This window comes from Serinus canaria, chromosome 13 (genome assembly GCF_022539315.1).
Source record: "Serinus canaria isolate serCan28SL12 chromosome 13, serCan2020, whole genome shotgun sequence".
NCBI classification, from domain to species: domain Eukaryota; kingdom Metazoa; phylum Chordata; class Aves; order Passeriformes; family Fringillidae; genus Serinus; species Serinus canaria.
Window position 1 is genome coordinate 9,451,487 of NC_066327.1, and position 23,220 is coordinate 9,474,706.

At 41.4% G+C, this 23,220-nt stretch overlaps 1 protein-coding gene across 2 annotated transcripts; it reads left to right on the forward strand.

Moving 5' to 3' along the window:
* The first annotated feature begins 9,538 nt into the window (after positions 1–9,538).
* FBXL21P (F-box and leucine rich repeat protein 21) lies at positions 9,539–22,897 on the forward strand. 2 transcript variants are annotated; one of them, XM_030229299.2, is made up of 7 exons: positions 9,539–9,673; positions 12,927–13,022; positions 14,435–14,575; positions 17,015–17,464; positions 18,163–18,285; positions 18,767–18,938; positions 20,089–22,897. In XM_030229299.2, the coding sequence occupies exons 4-7, from the start codon at positions 17,093–17,095 to the stop codon at positions 20,730–20,732; spliced, it is 1,311 nt and encodes a 436-aa protein (XP_030085159.1). In that variant the 5' UTR covers positions 9,539–9,673; positions 12,927–13,022; positions 14,435–14,575; positions 17,015–17,092; the 3' UTR covers positions 20,733–22,897. The 2 variants fall into 2 exon arrangements, with proteins under 2 accessions (XP_030085159.1, XP_030085160.1); XM_030229300.2 differs by having other exon boundaries at positions 9,564–9,673; positions 12,901–13,022.
* The last annotated feature ends 323 nt before the right edge of the window (positions 22,898–23,220 follow it).

Sequence of the window (23,220 nt, forward strand, 5' to 3'; positions counted from 1 at the left end):
TGTTTATTTTCCATCCGACTCTTCACACAGGAGGGAGAGGGTAAAGAAGAATGAGACTGCACCCTCACTGGGTGCCCTCAGTTATGTAAGTGTATTTTGAAATTAGATATTAGACATATCATTAAATGATACTTGGACAAGTTGTCAGTTTTTCTGATCACAAAGGCCAAGTCCAAGTACATTCACTAAAGGTCTCTTTTCAATCAACACCCAGGTAAGTACTTGTGGCAGCAAGTTATATCCATTCAGATTTATCAGTAACGAAAGGAAATCTGGCAGAGTTATCACTCCTTACAAGTCTTATCTGACACAGTAAACATAATCGATCTATGATTAATCCTTTCATCTTAAATGCCTGTGTCTCAAAACAAAGCTATTTTCAAGCCACACCTATCTGTTCTTACTGGAAAACTATATTCTTACTGAAAACTTCCAGAAATTTTGCTAATTTTCAGCAACTGAAAACCAAGGAAAAAACTCCTATTTTTCAATGAGGTGTTCTGAGAAAACCTTAGGAGAATTAATGAAGAGTACATGCTTTTTGTTCCCATTCAATTTTTCCTCAAAATTTCTTAGAATCAAGCAAACCTGTCACGTGGTTCTACAGCTGGCACTTCTCTGGCTCCATTTTGAAATGGAGCTCAGTTATTGCTGTGCTTTGATTATACTTCATGCTACAAATTTGCAGTCATCCCTACTGAAACTCCTGATCAAGCTGGAAAACCAGTTATTGCAGATTAATCCACAAGGATTAGATTAGCCACAGCCCAGACACAAAAATAACACACACTCTTTTCCAAGGAGGACCATCCAGGCTTGTAATTTGGCTGTATATATTAGAAAAAGACACACCAGTAAAGGGCATCTAAAAGTATATCAAGACACAAACCAACTGCAGAATCAGCAGCACACAAAAATATAGCAATTAAAAGATACAGGCTTGAGAGGGTCTTTCTTCCCCTTTCTAGCAGTGTTTGTGCCCACATCCAGGTTTTGGTACCGCACATGGAATCCCAGAATCATTTAAGTTAGAAAAGATCTCTGAAATCACTGAGTCCAACCTGTGACTGACCACCACCATGTCACCAGACCATGGCACTGAGTGCCATGTTCAGCCTTTCCTTTAACACCTCAGGGATGGTGACTCCCCCTCCTCCCTGGGCAGCCCATTCCAATGTCTAATCACATTTTCTGGGAAGAAATTCTTTCTGATGTCCAACCTAAGCCTCCCCTGAAGCAACTTAAGACAATGTCCTCTCAGCTGGTTGCCTGGGAAAAGAGGCTGACCTCCACCTGGCTACAGCCTCCTTTCAGCAGTTGTAGAGAGTGATAAGGTCCCCCCAGAGCCTCCTCCTCTCAAAGGATGTGGTAAGTTCTAACAGCATGAGACATGTTCTTGGCTGCTACACCTGGCTTGAGGTCTAACATTATTTGTAGTTTTTCTGGACTAATCCCAGTCTTTCAAGACTTTGAAAATTAGATTGTGCAAACTGTTATCCCACAAAATCAAACTAATAGGATAATGGCATGCAGGTGTGGTGCAGTTATATAGGTAATTAGACTGTTTAATAAATCAGATGTAGAGATTATGGATAATGATTACTTATGTATCATCTTCTCTTAGAAGTTTCAGGACCAGGAGCTGTATTATCTATCAAAACTGACAGATATCAACTGTGATTCACAGATCTGTAAGCAAGTTCAGGTTAGGAAAGCTGACTTTTATCCTTAGTGGCTTTCACTGAATAAACAAGAACCAGTTTAATAGAATCAACTCTGGGCTTCTTGAATCAAAACATCTTCTCCCAGATCCCAAAACATGTAATAGTTCTTCTAGTAATGCCCCTTTGGTGCAGGACACCTCTTTTCTCAAAGGACCCCAAACCCCCTGCAACACATCAGTGACGTGCAGGCCAACACCCCCTGCATCTGCAGCAGTGTTTCCAGCCATGGTGGGGATGCTCTCCACAAGGCTGCAGTTGAAGGGTAGCACTTGAACAGAAATAAGACTTGAAGGGTGCTAAGGAACCCACACAGTCACAGGACAAAATGGAAATGTGCAAAAAGGACATGATGAACCTGACAGACAAACCAAGCAGTTTGCCTGAGTGCTGCAAGTGTCACATGATGGTCTATCCCCTGCTCCAGTGGGACCGCAGTGCTTCACTGCCATGTGATAAGCCAAAGGGCCACTACAATGACAGCAGTGCTTAACAAACATGTGTGAGGGACCAGACACACTCCAGGGGTGAGACAAGGTGGTCCATGGTCACAGAGGAAGCTGACTCCTATTCCCAGGAAACCAGCCACCCTGAGCATCTACAGCTCAAACAGCAGCAAACCCAGATCCTCAAGTGCAAGCTGTGCATGGGCTGTGTTCTCCAGGAGCTGGACAGAAGCAGCAGCAAGGTTCAAAGAAAAGCTCCCATACAGCACTCAGTTTTGTAGGGAGATTTAAAATGTGCTTTTTTTTTGAGGAACCTGCAAATACAATAGCAGTATTATTGGGCAATTGCTTGACTGGGAACATCAGTGTAGGAAGATGTGGACACCAAGTTCTGAGGACAACGTTTGTTGTCAGGTTAGAAAGCTCTGGATTTGTAACTTAATCTATTTTAGAAATATGAACCTTGAGGATATTGGATAACAATCCATCATGTTGCCACTGGCACCTAGCAGAAATTGGAAATTAATTAGTATTTGAGTCTTCTCCTCTAGCAAATGCATTTAACAACCAAATTATATTCATATACAATAAATACCACAAATTCTGGAAAAGATCCCAAGAACTGTCAAGTTTTGTCTAGCAAATGACTCTCAGAAGAGGTGAAGAGCAGATAGTTCAAATAAAGGGCTGCTCAAACTTTTTTGGTGAGAAAAAATCCCTGCTGGTCAGGCTCTGATGGATGGAGCATGTTCTGCTCAATCCTCATACCATTATTACTGGTTCTGAGATTTACAGAACTGCACAGTGGGAACAGAGATAAGCCACAACCCATGACCATATATCTAGGAATGTAAATATATACCCATTAGCATTAAAAAGCTCTTTCTGGGCTATTCTAAGGCTCTTTTCTACTGCCATACCTGCCAGGGTTATTGTCCTTTATTTCTATGAGTTTCCCTTCTTTGGTAACTAAAAGGCAGGAATATATAAATACATGCATATCCTAGTATCTCTTTATCAGGCTGCAGAGTCCTCCAAGATCTAATGTAAAAATAAAACCCAGAGACAGATATGCGAGTTCCCTCTTGTGACCAAGTGATGTTATAGCAACACCTGAAAGAACACAGAATGTGTTTAAAAAAACACATTAAGAGAGAAAAGAAACAATGCAAACTGCAGAGAATCCATCAGTTTTGCATTTTTTTGTTCACCAGCCATTGCTCAAACAGTAAAAAGAAATAAAAAAACCCCACCATCTATGTATAGTACAGAAAAGAATGAAAAGGAATATGTCTGTGAAGAAGGCTGACAGTAAAATGAATTAAAAAGCAAGATGAGGATGCTGAAGTCAAAATATTATTTTATCTATGCATGAATCCTAGGCCCCAAAGATAAAATCCAAATAAGGTGGAGGTAAATGGTTGATACCCCTTCTATAACCTTTATTATTGTTAGAATTTCCCTTCCTGGCACAGGAACTGCAACAAACCCACTTCCTCCTCCTGTCAACTGGGTGAACAGATTTTCTCAAATCTGTGAAAAAAAAACCCCAGCACTTGGCAATGGCAGAAAAAGAAGATAAGGCCATAAAGAGAGCATGAATGATTACAATATAGGATTGAAGGGTACTTGCACAGTTGTTGAATCCCTTCCTCTGATCTGAAGCATGGTCTTGTATGTCTGTACCATCCTTGGCCAAAATTTTCTTACCTGTTCTGAGGTTTTCCAAAGAGGGCTCTGGAGGCTTCATAAGCAGCTTTGCCAAGCTGTAACTCAGCTATAAAACTACAAAGCTTTTTCTGGTATTAAAGCTCAAAATGTTTGCTGCTACATCAGGTGCTGACTTATTAAGTATTTTATCAGCTATTTTTCTGATCAACTCAAATCTTCAGCTACCTGCTACGGACAATCTTAGTTCTCTAAGGCCAGTATTTACTCAGTATGAAGGGCATCTACCAATATAGAGGGTAATCAGAACCAAAAGTATTAAAGATGGCATCTTAAAGACAATGTTTTGTGTGCTCAACTCAAAAACATTTATCAGATCCTCAGTGGATATGACCATTTCAGAGGATTTCATTACTCAGGCCAGACACTGTGATCTCTACACCAACACCAAAAAAAAGAAGCTGAATTAGCTGGCAGGTTATTTTTAAACTCTGCTTAGATAATATTGAGTCAGAGGATCAAATAACCTGTGCTTTACAGATTAGTGGGCAGTTACTCATTGAAAGTGTCACAGCACTAATACATTAATAACCTCATAGGCACCAACAGCTCTGAGCAGCCCAAGCCTCACCCCCAACCTTGCCCCAGGGCCTCAAGTGCCCATTTAAGCTCAGCCCTGGCCATCAATCCCTCCCTGAGCAAAGCAGGAGGTACTGCCACCCCTGAGCCTGGCCACGTATCCTGACCTGGCTTGACCATGGACCTGCCACACCTGCAGGGACCTGCTCCATGATGTGGCTGAATCTGGCTGTCACCTGTGGACCTGCCTTGCTGAGCTGGGTGGTGACCCCTGCCCAGCTGGATGCCAGAACCCTGGCTCTCAGCCAGCCCTCGTCTTACTGGAACCTTCTTCAAAAGGTTAATGATTGAAAAACTGGAGTTTTTGCTAGATAGAGATTATAAATATGTAGATATATATATTTAAAATAAAGAATAAAACACATTGGCCCAATGGGCTTTGAACAGCATGCCTATAGTACACCACAAGAATACAGCAGTTTCCCCACACAGTTTATTTTCAGACAAATTATAAACTATTAATACCTTTGTGCTGGCTCTTTCCACAGAAAGGACAAACAGCACATCTATCAAGAATTTTCCTATTTTGCTGTGCAGTTTGATGGGCACTGTTAACTGTACCTATTAACAATTTTGTCTAAAATGTCTGTCTAGCATAAATAAACATGTATATATAGGAACCGTAATATAACACCTTATAGAATCACATAATTAAACAATGGGATTGGACTGGATTGCAACACACCTAGAGTTAACTCCCTTCAGTGAGTCATTCTTATTTCTGGAGAGACAATATTAAACTGTTGTTGCATTTCTAAAAGTGCATCTCACGAAGATTTGCTCATCTAAACCCATGTTTTACCTCATAATTATAAAGGAAGGCTTTTGCAAAGAGGCATAGAGATAAGCCATCATTTTCCTAATTGTAGTCAGGCTCAGTGTGTACACTAGAAACTTTCACAAAAGAACTTGGGTGATTTCTATTCCCAAGACAAGCTGTTTCTTGCTGCCTGCCTGTGCAGCAGCTGGTGTCTAGCAGAGCAGCTCATGAGCCTCCAGCAAACACGACATACTAACCCACTTTCTGGGCATGAGTCTCATTCACTGCACCAGTCTGCAGTGTTAGGTTTAAATTGATAAAACTGCCGAGTTTGATCACAAAGCTTAAGTATTTGGGTTTTAAATTAAGAATGATAATTAAACTTTTAAAAGGAATGTGTAGAATATAGGACTTATTTGGCTCAGTACACTGATACAAATGCAACTGCTTTCAGAGCCAAGCTAAGACTGACCCTGAATACCCTTCAGCATGGAAACGATGGGGCTTGTGTGAATTCCAGCCAAAGCCAGCACCATGGCCTCCTCTGTGATCTTCCAAGAGTTGAAGACAGCACTCAACTAAGAGTTGTGTCCTTTGGTTATGTGGATTTATCAGAATCATGATCACAATGAAAATGAAGCAGAGCTTGCATTAAAATGTGTAAGTCCTGCAGTGAAGTTCAGCTATGCCAAAGTATGGGTGTCAAAAAAGCTGGTGGTGAGTTCTTTTCAAGACCTCTCTGTATGAACTGGATTTGTACAGCACAATGTACTGTATGGCTTCCTGCCTGATTTTACAATAAATATCCTAATTTCCTTTTTTTTTTTTTTCTGAACTCTCTCCTCTCACTTTTGCAGTCTGTCTGTTAAAAACTAGTTAAGAAATGGCCAATAATTTCTAGACTTTTCACACAGTCTTTGCAAAGCTTTCAAGTTCATGGCATACTGATTCTGAATTGACACATATTCAATCTTTGGTCTCAGGGAAATTTGGATTTCCAGAATCCTTTCTTACACTAATTAACTTATGGCTTTATTCAAACCATTTTTCTTGATTACTACTTCAAAGCCCAGTGATAAAAAATTTGAATATCATTCTTGATCAAAGTGCAGAAAGAGTATGTATTATGAAACCTGTGTGAATTACTATGCAAAGCATTCCTGTAAACACTATAAACACGAGAAATGTATCTTTCTGTAAATCTGGTTTGAGGAGAGGCAACCACAGGAGGAAGGCTAAGCCTGACTGTGAGTGGCTTTGACATGGGCAGTAGGGCTTACGAAAGGAGGGCCTGTGTGCAGTGTACCTGTGTCAGGGTCAGCCTGGATGGGCTCTGAGCAGCCTGCTCTAGGGAAAGGTGTCCCCTGCAAGGGGTTGGAGCAGCCTGACCTTTTAAGGTCATTCTGAGCTTCTGTGATCCAGTGATGCAGCTTCCCTTCATCTTTGCATCTTGTGTATGACATGAAGGATTTGGAGATGCTAAGCTCTGTGTCAGGCCCCTGGGGTATGAGTAGAAGACAGAATCTCCTGGGTGGGCCCATGTTTGTGCCTATTTCCTTCCAGTACTGTCAAATCCATAGCTGATTTTTTTTTTTATTCAAATACACCTGTAAGCATTTGCGCAGTAATGACTACAGCTATAGAATACATAGAATTCTTCTATACTATTTTATACTTGTCCATTTTAAGTTAGGTATAAAATGTGTTTCTGCCAGACCAGATCAAAACAGGAAACTCTTCTATACAGAAAGCCTCAGAGATTAACCTATATGAATCTAAGATGCATTTGAACCTGTTCCTGCACAGCAGCCCAAGGGTTACTGGCAATGCACCAGAGAAACCCATGACTGGTGGATTTAGATAGTAGCTGCAAATCTGCACTAATCTCTGTTTACAATCTATCCTCTACTACTGTCTACAGAGAGTAACTACTAAGCTGAAGATGGCTTTCATAGCAGTATATACTGAAAAAATCAGTTTTAAATCATCTACTAAGGACAAAATACTTGAAAAATTTACCTGGAACCTAATCTCCTTCTTCCTGTAAACTCTGAATAAAGCAGTCAAGAACCATGTAGCTAAGAGTAATTTTGGTAGATTTTCTAAACTCTATTGATTTTAAGAGTGCTGTGCATTTTGTCTCTCTGTTTGAGGAAACTGAAAACGACTTGAGGAACTGAGGAATTTGAAGATGTCACAGTGACTATATGACAAATATTCCTTTCAGGTTGTTTCATGAGCCTTTCAACATGCTAATTTTCTAGGCTTTTAGATGTGTGGGAATAAAATGTATTTTGAGGTCACACGAACAGTCAGTTAACTTTTGCCAGCTTTGGTTTTATGTAGGGCAGATATAATCTACCCTACATGGAAATGCTGCATATGTTTAGCATTACCTCTTCATAAAAAAATTATTTGAAGGCTTATTATTGGTAAATAATTGCTATATGCAAGAGCCAGGAAATCCGTGGCTGCAAGTGTTTTGCAGTTGGTAATAAAAGCTCCATTGTTCAGACACAGTAAGATAAAAGACAAAAAATCAAGCAGCACTGATTAGTGATGCGCTGTTATGCAGTGTGTCTGCATAGATTAAATCTGCAAGGTTTTTTAAAATTATGCTTTAGATAACAAATTAAAAGGCATACTTTGGCCATCTGCAGTTTGGACATGATGCAGTGCTCAGCCCTTTCTCAGCGGGGTGCTTTGGAGAGACCCCAGAGAGGATACACACACCAAGCAGGGAAAGGCTTGCTGTTCAGGATAGGGCCCTTTTTGGCCAAAAGATTGCTAGGAAATCAGTAATATCTGCTTGTACACCATCCTTCTTTGAGTCTCTGATTCTATGTCTAGCTCCCATGGGAAGGGCAGGGGATGGCTCTGTCTGGAGGGAGCAGCCCCTGGAAGAGGCTCATGGGGCAGTTTCCAAGGCCAGGGCTGCCCTAGCTCAAGGACGATGAGGGCTTACAGGCACTTCATGTCAGGAAATTATGGAAAATACACATGGCAGGAAATGAACGTGAGCCAGTGTGTGCCCAGGTGACCAAGAAGGACAATGGGACCTGGTCTGTGTAAGCAACAGTGTGGCCATTGGGACCAGAGAAGGGACTGACCCCTGTACTGGGCACTGGTGGGCCACACCTCCAGGGCTGTGTCCAGTTCTGGTGCCCTCACTGCACAAACACTGCAGGGCTGGAGCAGGTCCGGGGAACTGCAACGGAGCTGGGGCAGGGTCTGGAGCACAAATCTGGGCAGGAGCAGCTGAGGGAGCTGTGGGGCTCAGCTTGGGGACAAGGGGACTCCAGGGGCACCTTCCTGCTCTCTACAAGGCCCTGACAGGAGGGTGCAGTGCCTGACGGGTGGGAATCAGTGACCAGACAACGAGCAACAGGACAAGAGGAAGGACAATGGTCTGAAGCTGCACCAGCGGATGTTTAGGGCATTAGGAAGAATTTCTTCACAGAAAATGTCATTAGACATTGGAACAGGCAGCCCAGTGGAGTCACCATTCCTGGAGGTGTAAAAGGAAAAGCTAGACATGACACTCAATGCTCTACCAAAAATCACACTAGGAAAAGCCAGTGTCCAGGAAGGAGACAAAAGAGCCCTGAAACTTTATTCCAATAAAGGGAGAGAGGCCACTGTGGCACAGGCCTGCAGGATCTTCCTTCTCTCAAGCTTTTGAAGGGCACAGCCTCCTTTTATCCTAAACTCCGAATGCACGTTGCCTTCTTCTTTTCCCCATCAGCTGAGGCACTAGGAAGGTACAGCCTTCCCCAACTGCCTACCACATATCCTCCCTTGAAGCTGTAATTTTACCCCAGAGTTCAGAAACTCAGGCTTGTGAGCACCCATTTGCCTGTTTCAGGAGTCAAACCCTCTGGGTTCTGTAACCCAAACACAGCTTGAAGTGGGTAGAAACATTAAGACTTATTTCAAAGATGTTGACACCCATACCCTCACCCATGGAACTGCTTGGAAAAACATCAGCACATATCCTTCCTATCAGTGCCACAGTGTGTTTGACAAATTCGTGTTCGGTCACAGGTTGGACACGATGATCACAGAGACCTTTTCCGAGCTAAATGACTGTGTGACTCTGAGATGGAGGCCTAGTGAGGGGGAACCAACCACCTCCTGCTCTGAGGGCCTGGAGCAGACCCCATCCCTGAGGGGCTGTCAGCAGTCACTACTGGCCCCAAGCCCGCACCTCGGCCCCCCCATTTTAGCGAGGGCCGAGGGCGGCGGGCGCGAAATGGCGCCGCCGTCACGTGCCCGCTGCCCGCGGCCTCGCCCGGCGCCTGCGCTGGGGCGACGGGGCCGCGGCTCCGCCCTCGGCGTGTCCCGGGCGCTGCGGGCTGAGCGCGGTTCTGGCCCTGCTCTGCCCCTGCTCGGCGCCTCGGCCCGGCCTCACGCTGCGAGGGAGCCGCGCACCGGCGGCGGTGAGCGGCGGGGCGGCCGCGGGGACCGGCCCTTGCGCGGCGGCCGGGGGGGGGTGGGGGACAGGCCGCGGGGGCACCCCGGGTTGCGGAGACAGACGGGCGGACTGACGGACGGACGGACAGGCAGGCGCGCTCCGCCCCTGGAGACTTAAATTCTCCCTGAGCGCCCAACCGCGTCAGGGGCTCGGTGTGCGGTGCCTTGGGTTTGTGCCATCTCGGGAGCTCACCGGGCTGCGGGAGCGCGGTGCCTGGGAACTGATTTTCTCTTGTAAACAGCTTCAGTGCCTGTTAAAGTCGGGTGGGAAGGTTTCAAGAAAACCTATGCAAGTAACGATTGTTTTTCATTCTTGCAGTGGGCGTGTAGGTAGAACCCTCAAGAGAGGGTTTTCTAAAGAGCTGTGCAGCTTCGGATGTGTCGTTGAGTAAAACGAGGGGTCCTGGGTGTTGGGCACAGGGGGGTGGCTTCCTTCCAAAAATAATGCATCAGTAAATTCCAATATCGAAATTTCACCACCAAAGTAGTACTAAACGTGGCAATGCGTTTGTATTTTTGTCAGTTAAGATTAATGCACGCATTAAGATGTTCAGATGAATATGGTTATTTTTAGAACTCTTAGGGTTGTCATAAACGTACTAAAAATGTGGCAAATCCCTTGAGTCAGAGGCTCAGTTTTGAGAAAAATAAGGACTGATTAAAAAGACTAAATAATCCTCTTCAGAAGCAAAAATGCCACCCATTAAAAGTCTGATATATCCTAGATGAAGAAAAAGCCTAATCTCTTAGCTCATCACCCTGAAGGACTACATCATCTGAGAATTAGGCTTAAAACGTATTTTTTACATATGTTTTGCACCATACACAGTGGTTGAATTTGTGGTGGCAGCGGTTTTCCAGGGCTGCCTGCCCTGTGCAGCTCTTGTTCCTCAGACAGACTCTGAATTCCGAGTTCCTTAACGTGGAGAGGGGGTGGCCTCGGGTGCTGTCACTGAACTGCGATTTCTTTAAAGACACTGTGATTAATGGGACCGGTATTTCAGCCGTGTAAGGCAGGTCTGTAAACATTAATTTCCAGGTGTTCGAAAGTTAAAGCTTAATTATAAAGATGCCAGCTTTATCCCAGAATGTTTCCAAGCTTGGCTATTTGGAAGGGTTTTTGTTTGTCCGGAACTCAGTTTTTGCTGCATTTATGTTTGGTTGCTACTGTTTCTACTAGAATTTTATGGTGTTTTATTCATTCCTCTTGAGTCCCGGTGTTAAGAACTGGAAGGGGAATATAGAAATCAGATGAAGCAGTTACTTCTTTGTGGCTCAAATCTGTGATAAGTTTGTTTACAGTAATGAAACCTTTTTTTGAACTTATGTTGTAGCCTGGGTCGTAGTGAACAGCTACTGAGGGCTTGTTTAACAGAGCCACTGCTGACCACTTTTCAAATCCCCCACCAAGCCCCCATGTTACAGGAGAGGTTTTAATGTCCTAGTTTTAGCTGAAGTTTACAGCTCTGTTGGCAGGATAAGTTGCAGAAACAGTTAATTAACTTGATTTTTTTCTGAATCCTTATGGCTTTAGTGCATTTGAGGTAGTTTGAGTAGGATAATGTGCAGCTGTCAAAATACTGGATCACAGGTAGAGCTGTATGGGGGACATGCAGCAATTTTTGATACTTTGCTTATACAAATGAGGATATTAATAGATTTGGTGCACTTCAGTTATCAGAGTGTTTCATTTCAGTGACTCTGTTGCTGCTGTTTATCTTTGATAATCATTTGGATAACTGCCTTAGATAACAATTCACTGTTGTTTGCATAACAAGCTTGTATTTGATTCCATCTCTGATAACTGTAATATTATATACATTTCTGCTTACATAAGCTAACATTTTTATTGCTTTGGATGGTTCTTTTAGCCTTAGATACTCAGATGTACATTGGATGTACACCTGATTATGTTTTTATTGCTAAAAGTCACTTCCAGTAACTTTTTTTTTTAATGTATTATCTGAAATTCTGCTAGTTCTTATCTGCAGTTTAAAAGTATGAACTTCCTTCTCTCCTGAGGGGTCTTGGGACAGGTCTGTTCAAGAGAAGGTCTTTTCCTCAGGGGTACTCTAGGTTATTTGGCTGTTATGAGTCCCTCCTCTGTGAAATTCAGAAGCCTGTTGAGCATTGTAGGTAGTCTTTATTGACTACCTATATTTGATACAATTATTACTATAAAAGGATACTACTGTCCTTTCCTTGATTTTAAGATGTCAGTTTACTGTTAGTAATTACTTTTGGCTGTGGCCACATGAGGGGTGTTGGGAAGAATACTGAAATCCTGAGTTTAGAACAGGTGGAAGGGTACTCATCCCCCACCCCCATGATGGGGTATGTAAAAGCAATGTAAAGCTTACCACAACAAAGATTTCAGGGTTTTGTTGTGTTTTTATAAAATCTTTTTTTTTCATGATGTTCCTGGGGTAAAAGGAACATCATGAAAAAACAGCATGATTACATGTGATGAAAGACTGAAACATAAACGTACCTGTAATGTCATATTAAAAGGAAATATGGAGGAGGGAGGCAAGAGACTTCTGATCTGAACCCCTTGCTGCAGTGCCTTGTGATGCACCTTGCCAGGTGGCCCGGGCTGTCACCTGGGTGCCGGGAGCTCATAAACAGGGAGGTGGCTGCGGGCTGGGTGCTCTGTTGTTGTCGGCAGCAGCTCCTGCCGTGTGACTGCAGCCAGGCCTGGGCAGGTGCTGGCAAGGGCTGTGCATGTTTGTGGTGGGGAGCTGAGCCATGTGGCCTCTGTGTGTTCATCACAGGCCATTAGGCAGCCTTGCCACAGAAAGGAAGAAGGCAGGAAAAAACACTTGGGTGGATTTTTTTCTCTGTTTTTCATGACTCTTAGATTATTTTAGTAGCTACAGTGTTGTTTACCAAGATTCACTAGTAGTGATAATGATAATGCAAATACTGAATAACTTGCTGTTTACATTGTACTGTTGATCAGTAAATGCAAATGCAGTTGCAACATTTGTTTCCCATCACTTTTGTACTTAATCTGACCTCATGTTTCTTTCACTGATAATATTTGCATTGTGGGATAAGCTACCTTGTGTTAAGATGATCCCCCTCAAACTCCTTTACAAAAGCAAGCAAATTTATAAATTTATGTCAGTGTATTTCCCCATCACTTTTGCATTGGCTGTAATATGATTTTTTTTTTTCAAAACTAACACAGGTTTTTGTGGCATTTTATCCGGACAGGAGGGGAAAGCAGACAGATGCATGTGAGTGCCCCATGGCTGCAGCTGCCTCAGTTCACTCATTTATTACCTATTGTAACTTGGAAGAATTCTTTAGGTAAGAAAGTTGCTTCAAAATATGTGGTTTATAAACTTATTACACTTCTCTTTTTATCTTTAAATTGCATCTCAGTATTTTGTGCTCTCAGTTATAATGTTATTTAAGCATGCTGTTTATATGTGGCATTATAAACCTTTTATTTGTTAGACACTGACAGTACTTATGAAAATGAATTCTGTGTGCTGTACAGACTCTGCTCACTTCACAGGAGAGAGAACATGTGAGACTGTGCAATACAAGGCCACCATAAATGACAGATTTCTTCAGGTGCCACCCACAAACAGAGTTACTAATGAGTATCAGCTTTCTCTTTATAGACAAGCATGACTACTCAGCTCTAAATTTTCTGGTGTGTGAGCTGAGCAGCAGCATTACTTGCACAGATTGCAGTACTTGAGTTTGATTTTGTGTGGAAGATGGGGGCTACTTCTCATGTATTCATAAATAACGTATACTACACCTTTGTTAAGCTTGGCATTTATAAAGCTGATATTAACTGGGTAGTTTTTGTAAAGATGATGATATGATCTGGGAGAATCTAAAGTCTTGTCCAATTTTTAAAGAAAAATAGAGAAGTTCAGCATTGGAAGATTTCTGTAGATGTTTTTACTGGTTGAACACAATACCTGGTAAACATCTTCTGTTTCTACAATCTGTCATGATTTAGTGAGGTGGGTGTTGCTGTTCTTGTAGCTTTCCATTAAAGCATCTTCAGATAATGTAAAATTGGTAACTGGATATGGGGGGTTTGGGTCTATTTTCTCACAGTGCACCAAGATACTCTGTCATACTTAGACACAGGATTGTTTTTTCATTAGTATGTGGGAGGATATTTGTACATTATTGGTATATTTTTTTCCAGATACAGTTTAATTAGCCAAAATTGTTTGTTTACTGTCAAGATTATCATGGTGCAGTAAGCATACTTTTGGAGTAAAAGTGAGTAAAGTTTAATATCAAGAGTCTTTAAATGTCAAAGTATCAGAGGTCCTGTCTTTAAGCATAACTTTTGGTTCACATCATTTTGGTATAGACTGAAAAAATATAGCCTATTTATAGGCTGAAAAAATTAAACATTTGTTATCAAGGTTTGTAGTTTTCTTTGGGTAATACTCGAGAATTCCGAGGTGTATCTGTGTTGCAACAGAGTGCTTATGTGACTAAAACTGCAGATAATGAAAAGCTATTTTTTTGCCAACAATTACCCTTCCCCTTAGTTAAATGGTATTTTTCAGATAATGTTTGGTAAAACTAATGTGCTTGTTACATTTTGTTGCTCTGCTTCCACATCTGCCCTCAGAGCAGTGGGTTCTGTTTGTCTCAGTCTCTGTTCCAGAATTGATGTCAGTCTTCTCTATGGCTTTCCCAGACACTGCAGAACAATTTTTCTTTGGTTGGTGGCTTCACAGGTCGGTTCATCTTCTGGGACCCGTCCCTGCCTTCTGGTTAAGGAATCCATGCACACATACAGGATGACTCAACAGTGGGATGGATGTTCAGATACCAGAAAGGTGCTGGTAACTTGACAGGAACCTCCACATTCTTTGGAGGTAGGGTTGTGTGTGTGTAAACCTCTCATTTGAATGCTGCCTGGGTTATATCACATGGGACTGTCATGTAGCCAACTTCAATTGTGTTTTAAAATACATGCTGTTCATAAGGATTCAGAATGAAATAAAGATTCTTATTTTTGCAGTAAATATTGGGGCTTCATGTTTGTTAAAAATGTTACAATGCATAACCAGTGGAACCTTTTCCTGGCTTTGCATCCCACGCTGAATAATAGGAATTCATTTTGCTAGATATAAAGGACTGTAGTGCAGAATTCTAAACATAGAAATTCTGGAGACAGCAGTTTCTAAAGGCTGTAGCAACAAGAACAAGTTCTGTTCTTGTTGCTACAGCCTTGGAATTCTGTCCAAATTCCAGCAGGCAGAGCATAGATGCTGTGTATACCAGCAATGCCATGCTGCATCTCTTCCTACATCTGGAGTGCTGCTTCTGGTCTGTAGCTTGACCTGTGGTTTAGGGAAATGCCCTTTCTGGTTGTTCTCAGATGTCAGAGCTTCCTTGTGGGACCCAAATCAGCACCCATGAAGTTCAAGTAAGTTTCAGGTAAGATAGGAGAAATCTGTCTTTAACCAAGACAGACCTGTATGAGAATAGCAATAGCAAGGAGAAGCTTCTCAAACAATAGCATGTATTCAATTTCATTTTTTTGTTCTGGACTTTTGTTGTAGTAAACAGCCAACAGTCTGTAATTCCTCTCAAGTAGGGAGGAAGAAAAACAAGCAACAGGTGTATTTGACTCAAAAGGTATTTAGCCTTTGCTAAATTTAGCAAGGCTATGATCAACTGTAAAGAGAGAGTTTTGTAATGGTTAATTACTACATCCACACTTAATGGTTTGGAATGCCCATTTGTTGAGTGACTTAAAGTAGTCTAAAGTCATAAAACGTGGTTGTGTAGATGATGACTTGATGGTCTAATAGCAGAATGTTTATTCATGCTGAGCCTGCATCTTCATTACATCAGTAACACTGTTAGTGTAAGCCATGTGTCTACTCAGGGAAGAAAAACTATTATTTAATATGATTCAAAGAGTGTTGCTGGGTTATCTGTCTGCATATGCTGATTCCAGTCACTAGTGGAAATTTAAATAGACTGGGTGAATATGTAGAGCAACTGCTAAAATAAATTCCTTGGTGATTGAGATAATTTGTCAGGAAGTCAAGCAGTAGTGAAGCTGGTCATATGAATAGCCCTTAATAAATTGGCTGCATTTTTCTTTCCAGTTTCTCAAAGAATGCACATGCTTTTTTTTTTTTCATAAAAATGGAATTTATCAGACACTCATGAGCCAGACAGGTCAGGTTTTATGGGTTGGGGAAAATGCCAGGTAAATTTTTGATAGGACAGTATGTATTTTGGCAGCCATTTTTGTAATACACAGATTTGTGGGGGGTTTTTTCCCTTCCTTTCCCCTTCCCCCCCCATAATAAAAATTTTCAGTCCAGAAAAAGCAAGTTGTGGGGGTTGTCATGGAAGTTTGTTCAGTAAAAATAGATACTATGCTCTGTTCTTGATTGCAAAATGCATGGTTTGAGAATACTCATTTCACACAGGTTGGGAAGAGAGGTCTGGATGACCTTAGTGGGATATTTGAGAAGGGGTTTCAGCCTCTATTAAAATGAAGTGGCAAAGCCAGTTGTTGAAAATTGAACAACAGAATTCAGTCTCGAATGGACTAGGTTAGGTTGCACTGCTTCAACCTATGAAAGCAGAGCTTTTTTATTATGCTGCTCTTCTGAGCTCTGGCTCATGGGGCAGATGTCCCTTGCTGAAGCAGATCTGTGCAGTTTGCTGATTTCCAAGGTCACTGTCCTTTTCCTGCTGAAAAACAGCATGTGAACCTCAGTTACTTTGCCCTGCTTTGATAAGTGGCCTCTGAAGTTTTTTACTGTTATTTATGCAGACACTTTCGTCTGCTTGGGAAAAAAGCAAACTGAGGAAGGTAGGTAAAACTTTTCAGTCTGACTGTTCTGACCATGTCTGTTCTAGGTTTATCTGTGTTTAAAAAAGGAGTTTATGGATTAGGTTTTTTAGTTGATAAACCTTTTTTAGAGATCATGAGTAAATTCCATAGTTTGTCAACTGAGCTTAAACTTAAGCAATCCATTTTCTACTTCTGAATTAAATTGCTTTTAAATACTTCTTGATCCCTACAAAACACTTTATGTACTTTATGAAATACTACTACATGAAACTACACTTGGTAAATTAACAAGTCCAGATTCCATCCAAGCTGTACAAAATAAAAGGTATTGAAGGAGAAGGTCCTTGCTAACATCTGTGCCCTGGATATTGACATATGGATGTGCTTCTTTTCAAAATAATGTGCTGTATTTAAATATTATTAACTTGTTATTGCTTACTGTGTTTCCACTGGCCTTTCTCTCTTTCTCCCATAATCTTCTCTGTTTTTCTAGAGACCTGTTGTATGTGAGACCTTTCAGAAACCTGTGTAGTTTGAATACCTTGGATTGTTACATTCTGAAACTTCCACCATGAAGAGAGCTGGGCAGAAGGTGGTGGCTGGAACTGAAGCTCCTGGAACATCACAGACAAGCAAAAAACAGAAAACTAGTTTATATGGCTCAGGGTTTGGGGAATCTGACCCGTGCACCTCGATGGACTGGGGCAGCCTTCCACACCACGTGATCCTGCGTGTTTTTCAGTTCCTGACTTTAGTGGATAGAGCCAGGGCATCTTCTGTTTGTCGAAGGTGGAATGAAGTTTTTCACATCCCAGATCTCTGGAGGAGGTTTGAATTTGAACTTAGCCAGCCAGCCACTTCTTATTTAAAGTCTACACATCCAGATCTCATTCAGCAGATTATCAAGAGGCACGCTGACCATCTGCAGTACGTCAGCTTCAAGGTAAGCTGTGGCTGAGCTTGGGTCAGTGGCACGTCACTGAGCACGAGGGATGCAGCTGTTCTGTGTCAGCTGCCTTAAGGCTTGTACCTGGCAAGTCTTATGTTTAAAAATACAACTACTGCAATATTTTATTTCCACATGTTCAGACAGTTTCATTCAATTTTGTACACTCTAACCTCTGCAGGGTTAAGAAACAGAGGTGGAAGGTGAGGCAAAATAAGAGATTTGTTTAGAGTTACTCTCCAGGCTTACAAATTTCGAATCAGTTCATAATTTATGATGCAAAGTTGTTGTCCATATAGATAAAATGGATTAGTTTGCTGGAGCAAGGACTTTGTCAAGTCTTTTTTGGGCTCTAAAAATCAGCATTTTAAAAAAATGCATATTTATCACTGTGTTGTAGCACCAGTACTGTTAGAATATTGCAGTAACATGAGGTTATTTGAAGACAAGACTTAGATTTAAGGTATGTATTCATACTATAATTACCCAGCAGTCACACTCAGGAAAATTTTCTAATAGTAACTACCCTGAACTCTTTCTGGTCTTGAAATTTTCAGTCAATGTTGCACTTTGTGCCTGTGATGATCGCAGTCGGGAGCTGAGTAGATGTGGAACCTGCAGTCTTGGGTATCCATGGTGCTGTTTTCTAAATAACACTGCAGAATGACTTCACTATTTTTAAATTGCTTTTATAGGTTGATAGTAGTACTGAGTCAGCAGAAGCAGCCTGTGACATCCTTTCTCAGCTGGTGAACTGTTCTATCAAGACACTAGGTTTGATCTCTACAGCAAAACCAAGCTTCATGAATGTCTCTAAGGTAAAGTTCTACAAACTATAACTAGCATATTTTAATTCACTCTTAAACCACTTTAGCTTTCTTAATGTTTTGTTCTTAAGTTGATGGCAATTTTATGAAAAAGTCTCTAGTTACTTTGTAATAACAGAAGAATTACTTTCTGGAAAATGAAGGCCATTTCTTTTTTTTCTGCAGAAAAACTCCAGATACTTCAGGCTCATCATTGTATCCAGTTATCCCTGTAGTTATCAATGTATTACACTGAAATGATAAATCAGAGTAGATAAATAATGAGTGTAAGGTTAATTTTGTCATATGCAGCAGCATGTTTTTAAATAAAGATCCCCTTGTTTATCTTGAAATAATTCTTTGTTACAAGAAAAAGGGTATCCATGGGAAGTGTTTATTTTTGTACTTTCTGTGTAGACTGTGAGGTCAAAGCACTGAAGTTTTGCTCATCTTTTCATGAGAATTTTTTCCCTCTTTCAATTTCTCTGAATAGGCTCATTTTGCATCAGCACTGACAGTAGTTTTTGTGAACTCCAAGTCATTATCATCAATCAAGATTGATGACACACCCCTTGATGATCCTTCCTTGAAGGTTCTTGTGGCTAACAACAGTGATACTCTAAAACTACTGAAAATGAGCAGCTGTCCTCATGTTTCACCTGCTGGTGAGTACTGAACGTATGTGAAAAATGGAGTTGTAAAGTATCATAATTGACTTAATCTTGAGTTTGGACAGTTGGAAGGTGAAGAAGAAGGTGGTTGTTAGTGAATGAGTTGGGTTGATGAAGGTGGGATTTCTACTCACTTGACTGCATCCTCTGGAATCCTGGGGATATTTTTTCATTTTCTCCAGCTGCTTTGCTACCTCTGATGATAGGCCTTGAGGCCTTCAAAATTAGTGCAAGCCTTTCACACATACTCAAAGGATGTGCTGTTCATTGCTTTACTGTGTGAGGGTAATCAAATGGCTTTTTAATGTGTGTGCAGATTTGTAAACTTAACTGGTGTTCTGTGGGAACACCACAGAATCCCTGATCTCCATGAATCAGCCACTGCTTGGTGGGATAAAGGAGATTATAACAGTTGTCAGTAATTGTTGTGCAAGGTGCTGAGAGTGTGTACAAATTTCAGAAACCTGTGGTGTTAGACTGTGAGTGCTTCCAGCTTCCAGAGTGCCCTCATGTGTCCAGATCTGGGACTGGTGACTTCCTCATTGGTTGGTGAAAGACTCACTCCCTTCAAAATACAGCCTTGCTGAAAGTTCAGAGGGCTTCAGGGTCCCTTCTCACTTTCTTTTCTCCTGAAACCTTAGTGCTGGGAAAAGGGAGTCTGGGTCTGGTCTATTCCTGTAGTCTTTTCTGGAGTCCACGAAAGATGACTTAATATGAACTGTTCTTCATATTCCAGCAGATTGGAAGGAGTTAACATTATTTAGGTCTTAATTCACAGAAGGTTGTAGCTGTTAAACTGGGTGGTGGTGATTTAAATAGTCAAAAGTTGAAGGAATGAGTATTGGGGAAGGGAATGGCAGCAACTTGAGCTGAATCTGTCTTGATTTCAGTTGCTTCTTCAGAGCTGAGGAAATTCTGCATAGGAAGGGGCAAAGAGGAGATATGCAGATCCAAGATGAATGTGACTTGTGTTTTCACTGTGAAGTGTTAATGGCCAAAACTCTGTAAAAGGTTGTGGATACCTGGAACTTGGGTATTTCATGGCGTTTGGATATAAGCATGAAAACTCAAGCCAACTTTACAGAGAACAATTGTACTTATACTCACTTTTCATTTCAGAGAGTAATTTTTTTTTGTTCCTCAGGCATTCTTTGTGTGGCTGATCAGTGCCATGGACTTAAGGAGCTGGCTTTGAACTACTACATATTAAGTGATGAACTGCTGCTGGCTCTTTCCAGTGAAAAACACGTTGATCTCGAACACCTTCGCATTGACGTCGTGAGTGAAAATCCTGGACAAGTTCAATTTCACACCATTAAAAAGCAGAGCTGGGATGCTCTTGTTAAACACTCCCCCAAAGTCAACATTGTCATGTATTTCTTCTTGTATGAAGATGAATTTGATGCTTTCTTCAGAGAGGAAACACCTGTCACACACCTGTACTTCGGTCGTGCAGTCAGCAAGGCCATGCTGGGCCGCATTGGCATGAACTGCCCCAGGCTGATCGAGCTGGTCGTGTGCGCCAATGGACTTCAGCCTTTGGATGATGAACTGATCCAGATCGCTGAGCGCTGTAAGAACCTCACGGCCATGGGGCTGGGCGAGTGTGAAGTCACCTGCAGAGGTTTTATTGAATTTGTGAAGATGTGTGGGGGCAGGCTTACTCAGCTTTCCATAATGGAGGAGGTGCTGATTCCAGATAGTGATTACAGCTTAGATCGGCTTCATCTGGAAGTCTCCAAACACCTTGGAAGAATGTGGTTTCCTGATATGATGCCAACGTGGTAAATTCTCTGTGTGGATAAAATGGTGGGATCGGGGTGCTGCTTTCTATGCAAATAAAAAATTTAAAAATCAAATGTGAAAATTTTCTTCCAGATTCGAGTTTTTCTTCCTTGAGAAATCCTCTATTAGACTAATAGCAAAACACTCTAAAATATTGATTATATATTGGAGTAGAAAATAGATTTAAGTGTACTTAACGGTTCTGAAAATATGTCTGTGGTTTACAGGTGCTTCAAACTTCAGTGAATTTGGGCTTCTCTGAGCTTCAGTTTAAACATTCCATTTACTTTTAGGTGGGTTTGGGGTTTTGGGTTTTTTTTTTTTTTATGTCTTTGTTTACTCTTTCTGATCTAGTCAGAAGAGAAGCTATTTTCCTATAGGAAATCTCTCTGTGGAAAGCTGGATAGAACTTTGAGTACAGTATTATTTGCCATGATGTTTTCTATAGCTATTTTTTTAAATAATTCATGTGTTAATTGTAAAAGCTTGTATATTAAAATACACTATCCCAGGTTAATCAGATGTAATCTAGCTTAAATTCATGGCAGTATAATAAAATGTTAATAAGCTTATGCTTACAAAATTTTTTCCAGCTTTAAATTGCACTTTAAGTAATTTTGTCAGATTACAGAAACTAGGGAATGCATTGTACAGTATGTTGTTTTTTGTCTTATGCATTAAAAGGATGAGAAAGAGATTTTGTTAAAATTACTGATTATAAGTTTGGTTCTAGATTGATTGCTTGAGTGAGTAATAAAGCACTTTGGAAACTGTCAGGACAATAAGGAATACCTTTGGATTTGGGCTCTAGTCTTTGTAATCAAAGACTGATGTCTGAGTGCTGTTCCATGCTTTCATTGCTAGGAAATAAGATTTCATAAATGTAGCTGGTAAGAAGGAAAGATCAAGGGCAATACAGTTGTCTTTGATCCATTTCTATTTGGAATCAAGAATTTATAGCACTTAAAATTGTCACTTAGAGGACTGTATGGACTGTAGTAATCTCACCTGTTTCTTCCAGAGCTTTATGTAAGCCCTGATTTCTAGAGAATGGCTTGCTGAAAGTAATCCTGAAACATTTATTTCAGGACTGTTTAATACTTGTTGCTATTAAGTGTTTTTTGAGACAGATTGTATTATATTTATTTTCTTAAAAGGGGAAAGGCATGGTGAGTTGATGTAAATTAGAGTATGTATTTTTGTGTTAACATTTTGCACACATTGTAAACTTAAATGCATTGTATATAAATTTTTGCTGTAATGATTTTGGTGCCACACTTGTTGCATCTTCCTATTGATAATGAGAAGTCTACAAGAATTTGCTGGTGGTGGTTGTCACTGTCATGGCTTAACCCTGGCTGTCAGCTGAGCCCCTCTCAGCCAGAGGGATGAGGGAGAGAATCAGAAGGTAGAAGTGAGAAAACTCATGGCTGGACATAAAGAGTGTAATAGTAAAGCAAGAGCCACACAGGCAGGGAACCCCCAGAAAGGGAATCCATTCACCACTTCCATCAGCCATGTACAGGAAAGCAGGGTTCTATCTCCCATAAACACCCCCCTTCCTCCACCTCCCCCCAGCTTTATATACTGAGCCTGATGTCATACAGTATGGAATGTCCCTTGGGTCAGCTGGCCTCGGCTGTCACCTCCCAGGCTGTGCACCCTCAGCCTCCTGCCTGCTGGGGCAGTACAAAGCACAGCTGGGCTGGGCTGGGCTCTGTAGGCACTGCTCAGCTGTGAAAACATCCCTGTGTTACCAGTGCTGTTTCCAGTACAAATCCCCAGCTCCTTTCTACTCCTGTGAAGCAAATCAACTACCCCAGCTAGAACCAGTGCATTCACAGCAGAGAATAAGTGAGTTTCTTCCCCACTTCTACAAAACAGCAGCTAAAGGGTGAAACCACGCTCTTCTTGGCCACACTTGTTCCCAGCTGGAAGCCCGAGGATTCAGGGTTACACACCTGAGTCAGTAATGCTTTGTTGCCTCCTGCACAGTAAGAAGCATCTATCTGACTCTGGTTAGTAGAGGCTCTGAGCTGAGCACTTCCATAATCCAGGGGATTATAATTTAAACACAAAACTGAAATATTTCCAAACAGTATTTGGTTCAAGATGTGTGGTTTGCTTCAAATGGAAATGTAATAAAGTGGTTTAATCCATGCACTAGACTCATCCATCTCTTGCACTGTGTCCTCTTGGGGTTCTTTCCTGCTAGAAGCAATGTATGTGACAAGCCTTGGGAGAGACTGGAGAGTGGCAGATTGGTCATTGTCATTTCACCTTTGTGCCTGAAACCTGATTTCTGACATGCAGACCATAAAATGGAGCATAGACAAAGCTTGTGAGTCATTGGAAAGTCCTAGAGTTCTCCTTCTAGCCAGCAGAACAGTGTTGGTGTATTTATAAACACTGGTGGCAGGGTTACAGTTCAGGGGGAAACTCTTAAAAGGCTGCTTTGAATATTGTCTCTCTCTCAGTCCTGGTCACAAAG